At 48.8% G+C, this 13,359-nt stretch overlaps 1 protein-coding gene across 5 annotated transcripts in view; it reads right to left on the reverse strand.

Moving 5' to 3' along the window:
- Nucleotides 1–13,063, reverse strand: part of ATXN2 (ataxin 2) — a 154,438-nt gene extending 141,375 nt beyond the window's left edge. For 2 of the 5 annotated variants that reach the window (XM_025401245.1, XM_025401243.1), the window contains exon 1: nt 12,969–13,060. Coding sequence is in view for 3 of the 5 variants with exons in the window: in XM_025401242.1 (XP_025257027.1) it covers nt 12,197–12,909 (713 nt within the window). In the remaining 2 variants the exon portion in view is untranslated. Of the gene's footprint in view, nt 1–12,196 lie in introns of all 5 variants that reach the window. The other 3 variants (XM_025401241.1, XM_025401240.1, XM_025401242.1) reach the window with 2 other exon arrangements.
- Between the last annotated feature and the right edge of the window lie 296 nt (nt 13,064–13,359).

A 13,359-nucleotide genomic window follows, 5' to 3' on the forward strand; every position in this document is an offset into this window, starting at 1 on the left:
AAATATACAAAAACCGGGCATGGCTGCATGTACCTGTAGTTCCAGCTACTCAGGAGACTGAGGTAGGAGGACTGCTTGAGCCCAGGATGTTGAGGCTGCAAATGAGCCATGACCATACCACTATACTCCAACCTGGCCAACAGGGTAAGATCCAGTCTCAAAAAAAGAAAAAAAAAAAAAAAAATTTTGATCATTGGCAACACTGTTCAATAAAGCCTCTCAAGGCAATGGCTTCAGGAGACCAATATTCTAAAGCTCTGATACAGTTAATAAAAATAAACCATGTTCACTTATATTGCCAACAAGCCTCATACCACAACTAATGAGTTTTAAAAAGACTTCATTACAGAATGACATTTTATTCCATTCCCAAAATGTAGTTAGCTATTAATCATGGCACAAAACTGACATTTTCGGGCTGGACACAGTGGCTCACGCCTGTAACACCAGCATGTTAGGAGGCCTAGGTGGGTGGATCACTCGAGGCTATGATTTCAAGATCAACATGTCAAAACTCCACATCTACTGAAAATACAAAAAAACCAGGCGGGCACTGTGGGGCACACCAGTAGTTCCAACTACTCAGGAGGCTGAGGTGGGAGGATGGCTTGAATCCGGGAGACAGAGGTTGCAGTGAGCCATATTTGCAGCACTGCACTCCGGCCTTAGCAACAGAGTCAGATCCTGTCACGAAAATAAATAAATAAATAAATAAGTAAATAAAAGAAATTGACATTTTATAGTCACTTGACACAACTTCAGGGTTTAAATTACAAGTAATCTATGTAAGTATCGTTAAACGTTAATGAGAATTTCAAATTTTCACATGAATGCAAACACAGATAATTACCAGCAAATAAAAAGTCAAGGTTGCCAGGCGTGGGAGGCTGAGGCAGGTGGATCACTCGAGGGCAGGAGTTTGAGACCAACCTGGCCAATATGGTGAAACCCAGTCTCTACTAAAACACAAAAATTAGCTGGGCGAGATGGCGCATGCCTGTAGTCCCAGCTACTCTGGAGGCTGAGGCAGAAAAATGTCTTTAACCCAGGAGGCAGAGGTTGTAGTGAGCCGAGATCGCGCCACTGCACTCCAGCCTGGGCGACAGAGCGAGACTCCGTCTCAAAAAAAATAAAAATAAAAAATAAAAAGTTAAGGTTAACAGCTGTGACAAGTTTTAATTAACAACCCAGACTCATAAAAATACTAAACCAGGCCAGGCATGGTGGCTCATGCCTGTAATCCCAGCACTTTGGGAAGCCAAGGCAGGCGGATCACGAGGTCAGGAGATCAAGACCATCCTGGCTAACACAGTGAAACCCCGTCTCTACTAAAAATACACAAAAAAAATTAGCCAAGCATGGTGGCGGGCACCTGTAGTCCCAGCTACTCGGGAGGCTGAGGCAGAAGGATGGCATGAACTTGGGGGGCGGAGCTTGCAGTGAGCCAAGATGGCACCACTGCACTCCAGCCTGGGCGACAGAGCGAGACTCCGTCTCAAAAAAAACAATAAAAACAAAAACTAAACCAAGCCGGTCACGGTGGCTCACTCCTGTAATCCCAGCACTTTGGAAGGCCGAGGCAGTTGGATCACCTAAGGTCAGGAGTCCAAGACCAGCCTGGCCAACACGATGAAACCCCATCTCTACTAAAAATACAAAAATTAGCCAGGCGTGGTGGCACACACCTATAATCCCAGCTACTCGGGAGGCTGAGGCAGGAGAATCACTTGAACTATGGAGGCAGAGGTTGCAGTGAGCTGAGATCACACCACTGCATTCCGGCCTGGGTGACAGGATGACACCCCGCAACACACGCACACACAAATAATAATAATTTAAAAAATCAGCCAGGCATAGTGGCTCACACCTGTAATCCCAGCACCTTGGGAAGCCAAGGAGGGCAAATTGTTTGAGGTCAGGAATTCAAGGCCATCCTGGGCAACAAGTTAAAACCTCTGTCCCTACAAAAAAAAAAAAAAAAAAAGCCAGGCGCAGTGGCTTACGCCTGTAATTCCAACACTTTGGGAGGCCAAGGTAGGTGGATCACCTGAGGTCGGGGTTGAAGACCAGACTGACCAACATGATGAAACCCCATCTCTACCAATAACAAAAAAAATTAGCCAGGTGTGGGGGTGCATGCCTATAATCCCAGCTACTCAGGAGGCTGAGGCATGAGAATCACTTGAACCCAGGAGGCAGAGATTGCAGTGAGCCGAGATCCTGCCACTGCACTTCAGCCTGGGCAACAGAGTCAAACAAAAATTTTGCTGGGCATGGTGGCACATGCCTGTGGTCTCAGATACTCAGGAGGCTGAGATGGGAGGATCACCTGGGCCTGAGAACTTGAGGTTGCAATGAGCCATGATGATGCCACTGCACTCCCTCCTGGGCGACAGAGCTAGACCCCGTCTCAAAAAATAAATAAGGCCGGGCCCAGTGGCTCAAGCCTGTAATCTCAAAACTTTGGGAGGCCAAGACGGGCAGATCACCTAAGGTCAGGAGTTCAAGACCAACCTGGCCAACATGGTGAAACCCCATCTCTACTAAAAAAAAAAAAAATACAAAACTTTGCCAGGTGTGGTGGTGCACGCCTGTAATACCAGCTACTCAGAAGGCTGAGGCAGGAGAATCACTTGAACCTGGGAGGCAGAGGTTACAGTGAGCCGAGATCATGCCACTGCTTTCCAGCCTGGGTGACAGAGTGAGACTCTGTCTCAAAATAAATAAATATCCAAGGATTTAACATTTAAGTAGACTTCACACCACATAAGTACAGAACTACATACATTAAAAACAAAGATAAGAAAATAGACCTCCTATTTTAGCAAACCAAAATCAAGGTTACAAAAAGATATCCTGAAGGTCAAGGACTGTCCATGACTGTATTCTTAAAACAAGACTGTTAGGGCGCCGGGCACAGTGGCTCACGCCTGTAATCCCAGCACTGGGCAGATCACAAGGTCAGGAGATCGAGACCATCCTGCCCAATATGGTGAAACCCCGTCTCTACTAAAAATACAAAAATTAGCTGGGCATCGTGGCGTGCGCCTATAGTCCCAGCTACATGGGAGGCTAAGGCAGGAGAATCACTTGAACCTGGGAGGCGGAGGTTGCAGTGAGCTGAGATGGCACCACTGTACTCCAGCCTGGTGACAGTGAGACTCCGTTTGGAAAAAAAAAAAAAAGAAAAAAAAAAGAAAGAAAAAAAAAAGCCTGTTAGGAATCAGACGGCACAACACGAGCTGTGTGAGCATTAGCACCTGAGCCCCACCTGTCAGATCAGGTGCAGTGTTAGGCTCTCACAGGAGCACAAACTCTACTGGGAACTGCGCATGGCGAAGGATGTAGGTTGTGTGCTCTTAATGAGAATGAACCTAACAAATGCGTAATGATCTAAGGTGGAACAGTTTCTTTTTTTGTTTTTTTTTTTTTTGAGACGGGGTCTCACTTTGTCCCCCAGGCTGGAGTGCAGTAGCTCGATCTCGGCTCACTGCAAGCTCCGCCTCCCGAGTTTCATGCCATTCTCTGGCCTCAGCCTCCCCAGTAGCTGGGACTACTGGCGCCCTCCAACACGCTCAGCTAACTTTTTTGTATTTTTAGTAGAGACAGGGTTTCACCGTGTTAACCAGGATGGTCTCGAACTCCTGAACTCGTGATCCGCCCGCCTCAGCCTCCCAAAGTGCTGGGATTACAGGCGTGAGCCACCGCGCCTGGCCGGTAGAACAGTTTCATCTCAAAATCATCCCCTGCCCCTGTGGAAAAACCATCTTCCACAAAACTGGTCCCTAGTGTCAAAAAGGTTGGGGACCATTGCCTTAAAATACACAGCAGGATCTTGTGTATATATTACGTCTCCATTTATTTCAAGGGAGGGGCCCTGGAACTTAAAATTTAAAAATAAAAATAAAGAGGGGGGCACTGTGCAGTGGCTCACACCTGTAATCTCAGCACTTTGGGAAACTGAGGCAGGAGGACTGCTTGAGTCCAGGAGTTTGAGACCAATCTGGGCAACATGGCAGGACCCTGTCTCTACAAAAAATTTAAATGTTAGCCAGCTGGTGTGTACCTGTAGTCCCAGCCACGCAGGAGGCTAAGTCAGGAGAAATGCTTGAGCCCCGAAGATTGAGGCTGCACTCCAGCCTGGGTGACAAAGGGAGACCTTGACTCTAAAAGAAAAATAATAAATGGAGAGGTGTAATAAAATCCTACAAATGTTGCTTTGGGCAAGTTCCCTAATCTCTCAAAGCTTAGGGTTTTTGCCTTCCATTTTTAAGATTTAGGAATTTTTGTTGTTGATGTTACTGTTAAGAAACAGAGTAGGCCGCGCACAATGGCTCACGGCTGTAACCCCAGCACTTTGGGAGGCCAAGGCGGTGGACCACCCAAGGTCAGGAGTTCGAGACAAGCCTGACCAACATGGTGAAACCCCATCTCTACTAAAAATGCAAAAATTAGCTGTGTGGTGTGGCAGGCGCCTGTAATCTCAGCTACTCAGAAGGCTGAGGCAGGAGAATCACTTGAACCCGGGAAACAAAGGTTGCAATGAGCTGAGATTGCGCCATTGCACTCCAAACTGGGAAAGAGCAAAACTCTGTCTCAAAAAAAAAAAAAACAACACCTTAGCTCACGAGGCTGGGTGGGGAGGCTCACGCCTGTAATCCCAGCACTTTGGGAATCACCTGAGGCCAGGAGTTCAAGACCAGCCTGGCCAACATGAGTGAAACCCCGTAACTACTAAATATGCAAAAATTAGCCGGGCATGGTGTTGGGTGCCTGTAATCCCAGCTATTCGGGAGGGCTAAGGCAGGAGAATTGCTTCAACCCCAGAGGCGGAGGCGGAGGTTGCAGTGAGCCAAGGTCACACCACTGCACTCCAGCCAGGCGACAGAGACTCTGTCTCAAACAAAAAAACCCTTAGATGGGTCGAGTGTGGTGGCTCACGCCTGTAATCTTAGCACTTTGGGAGGCCGAGGCAGGAAGATCATGAGGTCAGGAGATCGAGACCATCCTGGCTAACATGGTGAAACCCCATCTCTACTAAAAATACAAAAAATTAGCCAGGCGTGGTGGTGGGCGCCCGTAGTCGCAGCTACTCAGGAGGCTGAGGCAGGAGAATGGCGTGAAACTGGGAGGCGGAGGTTACAGTGAGCCAAGATGGCACCACTGTACTCCAGCCTGGGCGACAGAGCGAGACTCCGTCTAGAAAAAAAAGAAAAAAAAAAAACCCTTAGATGGTAACAGTCACGTCATAGATGACCCAGATAATCTTAGAAAAAAAAACAAAAAAAATAAAACCCAAGAACTTTCATTTAAAAAGATACAGTAGCAGCCAGGCATGGTGGCTCACCCCTGTAATCCCAGCACTTTGGGAGGCTGAGGTGGGTGGATCACCTGAGGTCAGGAGTTTGAGACCATCCTGGCCAACATGGTGAAACCCAATCTCTACTAAAAATACAAAAATTAGCCAGGCGTGGTGGCGTGCACATGTAGTCCTAGCTACTTAGGAGGCTGAGGCAGGAGAATCGCTTGAACCCAGGAGACAGAGGTTGCGGTAAGCAGAGATCGTGCCACTGCACTCCAGCCTGGGTGACAGAGCAAGACTCCACCTCAAAAAAAAAAAAAAAAAAAAAAGACAGTAGCAGGTGTGCCTCTTAACAAACTGTTTACATCTCCATTGAAGTTGTCACAATTACTTGAAATACCTAAAAAAAAAAAGTAGGGTTTTGTTCATGCTTAACTTTTACACAACATCAAAATACTATCACTATCTAGTCAAAATAGAAAATTGTAATTCTCGAGGACAATCTTCTAAAATGTTAAAATTCCTTTCAAAGCAAAAAACTGTACTTTGCTAAGGTGACAGTTTTAACACAGCTGTAGCTATTTAGGACAAAAAAAATGAGATCCTCCTTTGTTTTTTTCTTGTTTGTTTTGAGACAGAGTCTCACTCTGTTGCCCAGGCTGGAGTGCAATGGCATGATTTCGGCTCACTGCAACCTCCACCTCCTGGGTTCAAGCAATTCTCCTACCTCAGCCTCCCAAGAAGCTGGGATTACAGGCACCCACCACCATGCCTGGCTAATTTTTTTATTTTTAGTAGAGATGGGGTTTCACCATGTTGGCCAGGCTAGTCTCGAACTCCTGACTCCAGGTGATCCACCTGCCTCCGTCTCATAAAGTGCTGGGATTACAGGTGTGAGCCACCGCACCTGGCCTTGAGATCCTCCTTTAAGTCAAAACATACAGCTACTATATAGCTACAATATGAGTTAATATCCCTTATGTAAAATTATATACCATCGCTAATTAGAGTAACACTGAAAATACAAGTTTACATTTAACCAAAAACAGGAACACCATGACTGATCCCATAAATGTTTTCACTGTTTCAGAATGTGAAATCTTTAAGCAACTACAGACTTACTTCTTTCTCTTAAAAAAAAAGAAAAAGAAAACCAATGCAAGTTTTGGCAACTTAAAAAGTTTATTTTTTCCACATACTTGAAACAAAAACTAAACTAATTAGGTAAAATATATAAGCCCAAAAGAAAAACAAAACATGCCTCTTTGGTTAGTCATAGCCATCTACAATTTACCTCTAATGACCCTCAATGTCAATTAACTTTTTTGGTCTAACTTCAGAGATGGTTAGTATCAATATGCACATAAAAGAATAACAAAGGATGATGCCATTTAAACCTTATAAATTACTAATGAGGCCACAAGACTAATTAATCTAGATAAAAAGCAAATGGCTAAATACCTGACCTTCAAATCTTTGCTCAAATGTTAGCTCCTCAATGAAGCTCCCCCAATCCATTTAAAATTGTAACTCATTCCCCTTCCCACACTCCCTATACCTTTAATCTGCTTTCTTCTAATCCCATAGCTCTTATACACTATTATACACAGGCTGGTAATTTAATGTCTCATTGTCTACCTAGTCACATTAGAATGTAAACTCCAAAAGGACAATATACTTGCTTTGTTCACTGATTAATCCCAAAAATCCCGTGTACATAGATGCTTCACTAGAGCTATGTTCAATGTAGGTATTTTAGGTCCTTCTACAAGATATTTAACTGCAAAAGATGAACGGTCTCATTGAAATTTAAATGGAAGCATGATGAACAACTACATTAAACCACTGCACACTTTTTTTTTTTTTTTTGAGACAGAACTCACTCTGTCTCCCAGGCTGGAGTGCAGCGGGGCGATCTCAGCTGACTGCAACCTCCTCTGCCTCCTGGGCTCAAGTGATTCTCCTGCCTCAGCCTCCGAGTAACTGGGATTACAGGCGCCTGGCTAAACAGCACAATTTTTAAGTTGCAATGCTTCAAGAGAAAGAAGCAGTAAAAATACTAACCCGAAAATCACTAAAAGAAAAATATTTTATTCACACTGAATCCTGTATCCCAAGCAATTCTAATGTCGTATTATTTAGGTTTAGGAATAGAGTAACAGAATTGTAAATCCCTATTTTTATTTTTAATGGGGAAGGGAATGTAGAAGAAGGAGAAGATGAGTTAACCAGTGAAAATTCCCAACAGTGCCATGAAATTACATGAAAGTTACCAAAAATAACTTGGTCATAGGCTAGCAGCTAATAAAAAACACTTTCAGATGAAAAAGAGAGGTTAACAACAACAACAAAGCTTTAGAACAGTTCCTCAGGAATTTCATTCCTGCACTTAACTCAGTACTATAACAATAGATAAACCAAGAATCCTCATTAATAACAGTGGTTACGGGTTTCAAAACATCTTCACATATATTACCTTATTAAATCCTCAGAGGAACCAAATTAAACTCAAACATAAATAATCCAGTAACAAAAGCACTTAATAATGTATGCACTTGACAGTAAAAATGCAATTTTTCCTTTGAAAATTCCCCACAATATTTGAGAAACTACAAAGAAACCATTCTATGGACGAGCAACCTTCGTGGCACTGGAAGTAATACAAGTCTTCTAAAGAATAATAGAGCACCGTGGACGGGCGCAGTGGCTCACACCTGTAATCCCAGCACTTTGGGAGGCCGAGGCGGGAGGATCATGACGTCAGGAGATCGAGACCATCCTGGCCAACATGGTGAAACCCCGTCTCTACTAAAAAATGCAAAAAATTAGCTGGGCATGGTGGCAGGCTCCTGTAGTCCCAGTTACTTGGGAGGCTGAGGCAGGAGAATGGCGTGAACCCAGGAGGAGGTTGCAGTGAGCCAAGATCCAAGATCACGCCACTGCACTCTAGGCTTGGTGACAGAGCAAGACTCTGTCTCTTAAAAAAAAAAAAAAAGAAGAACAGAGCACCGCTAGCAAAAGCCATCAAAATCCTGAAGCCCTTTGACCTAGTAAAACCACTCTTGGGAACTTTCTCTAAGGAAATAATTACACTGAAGCAAAAAGCTATTTAAAAATGTTCACTGCACCACTATCTATAACAAAAAAAGTGGAAACCCAATTCCCAACAACAGAATGGTTAAGTAAAAACCTTACAGCCAGGCGCGGTGGCTCACACCTGTAATCCCAGCACTTTGAGAGGCAAGGGCGGGTGGATCACCTGAGGTTGGGAGTTTGAGGCCAACATGGCGAAACCCTGTCTCTACTAAAAATACAAAAATTAGTCAAGCATGGTGGCATGTTCCTGTAGACCCAGCTACTCAGGAAGCTGAGGTGGGAGAATCGCTTGAACCTAGGAGTCAGAAGCTGCAGTGAGCTGAGATCATACCGCTGCACTCCAGACTGGGCAACAGACTCCGTCTCAAAAAAAAAAAAAATTTACATTTACAATACAATGTTCAGGAGAAAAAAGCTAACTACAAAATAACATACACAATCACCTCTACTACGTAAAAACGAAAAGGTAAAAAACAAAAATAAGAATTAGACGGATGGTTGGGGGCAGTGGCTCATGTCTGCCTGTAATCCTGGCACTTTGGGAGGCCAAGGCTGGCAGACCACTTGAGGTCACGAGGAGTTGAGACCAGCCTGGCCAACAAGGTGAAACCCCGTCTCTACTAAAAATACAAAAATTGGCCAGGGGCAGTAGCTGACACCTGTAATCCCAGCACTTTGGGAGGCCAAGGCAGGTGGATGACTTGAGATCAGGAGTTCGAGACCAGCCTGGCCAACATGGCAAAATCCCGTCCTCACTAAAAATACAAAAAAATTAGCCAGGTGTGGTGGCACGAACCTGTAATCCCAGCTACTCGGGAAGCTGAGGCCGGAGAATCACTTGAATGAACCCAGGAAGCAGAGACTGCAGTGAGCTGAGATCAGGCCACTGCACTCCAGTCTGGGCTGTAACAGAGTGAGATTCTATCTCAAAAAAAAAAAAAAGAATTATATTAAAGTAAAATTATGTTCTAATATTGTGCTTACATTATCTTTCCTAAAACAGCCACCTTCAAACATGTGTATAACAAAGATAGAAGAAATCACTTCTTTTTTTTTTTTTTCTTTTTTGAGACGGAGTCTCACTCTGTAGCCCGGGCTGGAGTGCAGTGGCCGGATCTCGGCTCACTGCAAGCTCCGCCTCCCGGGTTTACGCCATTCTCCCGCCTCAGCCTCCCGAGTAGCTGGGACTACAGGCGCCCGCCACCTCACCCCGCTAGTTTTTTGTATTTTTTAGTAGAGATGGGGTTTCACCGTGTTAGCCAGGATGGTCTCAATCTCCTGACCTCGTGATCCGCCCGTCTCGGCCTCCCAAAGTGCTGGGATTACAGGCTTGAGCCACCGCGCCCGGCCAGAATAAATCACTTCTGAAAGTCATGAAAAACTATTCACACACACAAGAAGTCAAATTATGAGATGTTTCTTAAAGCAGATGTCAATTTCCAGACTTTCAAGAATATTTTGCTATCTCGAAACTTGTCAAATCCAATGCTGCATTTTCTTTTTTCACCCTTGCTCTCAGAAACTTATTTTCACTGTTGATACACACAAACATAAGTCAGAAGATTCTAGAAGCTGAAACTTATTTATAAGGAACGGAGGAAAGTGATTCAAATTCAAAGTAATACTACATTAACGATCTGTACAAGAATAAAATTTCACATTATGCAAATCCAACACAGTAAACAAAATTTCACCTATTCATCAAAAAGAATAAGGGCTACCATTTAGGTCTCAAGTAAAGGAACTTAAAGCAAGGAAAAATCTAAATTAACCTTAAACTGTTGTAAAGCCTCAAGGAACAGAAAAAAAGACCTTGTAGTACTAAAATATTCCAAATATCTTTGATCACTCCAACTACTCAGGTGCAAATTCTATTATAGTCTAATTTTTAAGCCTCATAGTCAATGCAACTTAACGACGTTAGTTTTAACGTTTATATATTTGAACATGTTGAATATATCTGCCAAATCTCTTGCTAATACCTAAGAAAGTAAAAACAGAATGCATCCTTTTCTATAAACATTGTATTTTAAATTTTTTTGCTAGATACCAACGAAAAAAGGAAACTGAAGTTACCCTCTACCTGGGGAAATGATCACTTCATCTGAACTAGTTTGGCTAAGCAGTGTTTGGGATGCTTCAGACTCACAGAAGGGGAAGGGTGGGCGGGGCGTGTAAAGTCAAACAACCGACTGTTTCCGCCCCCTTTGAAGGCAGCAGAATTCCTTAAAAACCAGCTGATTCCTCTTGATGGGGAATTTCTGCTGTAAATAAAAATTCTTTAGAAAGGGGTTGCTGAAAATGTGTTTTCAAAAAGAATACTCAGGTGAATGAAAAATCCTCTTATTCCACCTTCCAAAGCCCAAGATGCCTATTTAAGGAGGACGCCGGTCACCGGCCCTGTCAAGACGGCGGCCTAGGCCTAAGGAAGGCACAGCAGTGCCTGCAACACGGATGGACTTGAGGCACAGGGGAAATGGACTTGCGTGCCCTTGGTAAGCTCTGGCGGCACTCCCGAAGTTAAGGACACCGGCCACAATGGAATGGAGTCTATTGACGTTTGCTTCTCCCTTTGAACACTAAGCATTTTCTTAGTTCGCGAAATACGAACCGACAACCACCCGCCACCCCCAACAGGCGCTCCTGCACAAACACACCCTCGAGTCAAACCCAGCTAGCCGGGACAACACTGAGCCCCCAGTCCCTACCACAACCCCAGCGTAAGAGGAAAAAACACGCCAGTAAACACCCGCATTTCTGCCTTCAGGATCCCCACCACGTCCCCTGCTGCAATCTCTCTCTCCTAGCATTTCCGAAATTGGGGCGGGGGTTGGGATAACTGCGCAGGGTGCCCGCCCCCTGCCACCAGCACTGCCGCCCCGGATCTCCCCGGTCCAGCCTGGGTCCGGCCCTCGCCCACCGCTGTTCAGAGGCGCCTTCTCCACTGTGGCCTCGAACAGCAATGCGGATTGGCCACCACCCGCGCGCCGGAGAGGCCTGGCGGGGGAAGGAGGAAGGCCGGGAGGGAGCCGGGCACTCCCCACCCCTTCCCTTCCCCAGGTGGGGGAGGGCGGAACGCTGCGGGAGGCCACACGGAGCCCCACGATTCCAAGAGAGTTCGGGAGCCCCCGCCGCGCCCTCGGACTCGAACGCGGAGAGGTGCGGGGGCCAAGGCCCACCTGTCTCCACCCGGTCCTCCAATCTTTCCCAGGACTGGGAGAGGGCGGGGAGAGAGCCCAGACAGACCCTGATGATTCCGGAGAAGCCCGGTGCCTACCCCTTTAACAGGCACGAGGGACGCAGACCTAACTTCTCCCCTCCCGAGATGTCTCCCATGGCGGGTGGGGGGGGAGACACATGTTCCAGAAAACGACATCAAAGCCTCTAGACCCCTCCAACGTTCACATCTAAACTGGTAGTGGGGGCGCTGCCCGAGCATCCCCACGCTGCGGTAGGAGGATCGTGCGGAAGGGGGATCCGGGGCTGACCATCGCCGCTACCCGAAAACCCCTCCCAACACGCGCGGGGAGGGGAGGCCGCCCGCTCCCTCCATCTTGACCGCTGGGGGAGGGGGCGGGGATGATGCGGGAGGCTGGACAAGCCTGACAATCCTAGAGGACCCCGGCTGGGCCCCCCGGCAGAGCCTCGGGGCTCAAGCCCAAGCGAGTCCCCCTCGCGCTGCCGGCCCCCGGCCCACCCCGGGCAGCCCGGCGGGTCACGGGGCGGCGACGGCGGCGCGGGCCGCGGGGGAGGGGACGCCGGGACCGGAGCGGAGGGGGCTGGCGTGCCGACACCCACCTGCCCAGGCCGGGCCTACCGCCGCCGGAGGTCGCCGCGGCCGCCGAGGAGGGAGTCGTGGCCGAGGACGAGGAGACCGAGGACGACGACGGCGAAGGCGCGGCGGCGGGCGACGCTAGAAGGCCGCTGCCGCCGGGCTTGCGGACATTGGCAGCCGCGGGCGGCTGCTGCTGCTGCTGCTGCTGCTGCTGCTGTTGCTGCTGCTGCTGCTGCTGCTGGGGCTTCAGCGACATGGTGAGGGGCCCATACACCGGCTCGCACGCCGGGCGGGGACAGCCGGGAGCCGGGCGCGCCGAGGAGACGCCGGAGCGCGGCGGGGACGCGCGGGCGCCGAGCGGGGAGGCGCGGGTTGGCGCGGCCGGGGGGGGACCCGGGCTGCCGAGGGGGAGAAGGAGGACGACGAAGGGGCGGGGAGGCCCGCCGAGACCGAGGAGCTGCGGGGAGCCGGGCCGGAACGCGCCACCGCCGTTGCCGTTGCAACCAAAACAGTCTGAGGCGGAGGGAGGCGAGCGCTGCCGGGAGGGAGGGGGGCCAGGGCCGGACGGGGGAGGGGCGGCGGAGGGATACTGTCCAGAGGCCGCGCCACCGCCGCCCCGCCCGCACCGCGGCGCCGGCCGCTGGAGCGAGCGCCACCCGGGCCAGTTGGCTGCGGCGAAGGGGTGAGACTTGGTGCCCGCCGCGGGACTCCGAGGAGCTGCGGCCACTGAGCGCATCGGAGGCCGGGCGCCCCGAGGCGCCGAGGGAGCGCGGAGGTGCGGTAGGGACTCTTTACCGGAAGTCGGAGGGGTCGGGCGGAAGCAGAACGTGAGGTGGCCCCGGGGCCGGAGGGACACGTGAGGAGAGGGCGCCGCGCTGGGCGGCTGTCGCGGGGGTCGGCTGAGGGCCGGGCCGCGGGCCCTGCCCGGATCCGCCCTCTTCGAGGCGGGTCTGCCCTTCGGGGAGGGCGTGTCGGTCTTAGCCTCTGGGGCCTGCCTGGTGTGTAGGACGAGAGGGAAGCATTTCTTTCCCCCACTGTATTCCTTCAGCGTCCTCACTTCTGCGGGGACCTGGTTTGCCCCCACCTGATGCAACCCAGAAAACGGACTGCGAGTGCCTTGAGGCGGAGAATGTGTCTTGCTACGTGTAAAGCACCTAGAACCCTGCCAGACTCAGGGGACACAGCA

Source organism: Theropithecus gelada, chromosome 11 (assembly GCF_003255815.1).
Source record: "Theropithecus gelada isolate Dixy chromosome 11, Tgel_1.0, whole genome shotgun sequence".
NCBI classification, from domain to species: Eukaryota; Metazoa; Chordata; class Mammalia; order Primates; family Cercopithecidae; genus Theropithecus; species Theropithecus gelada.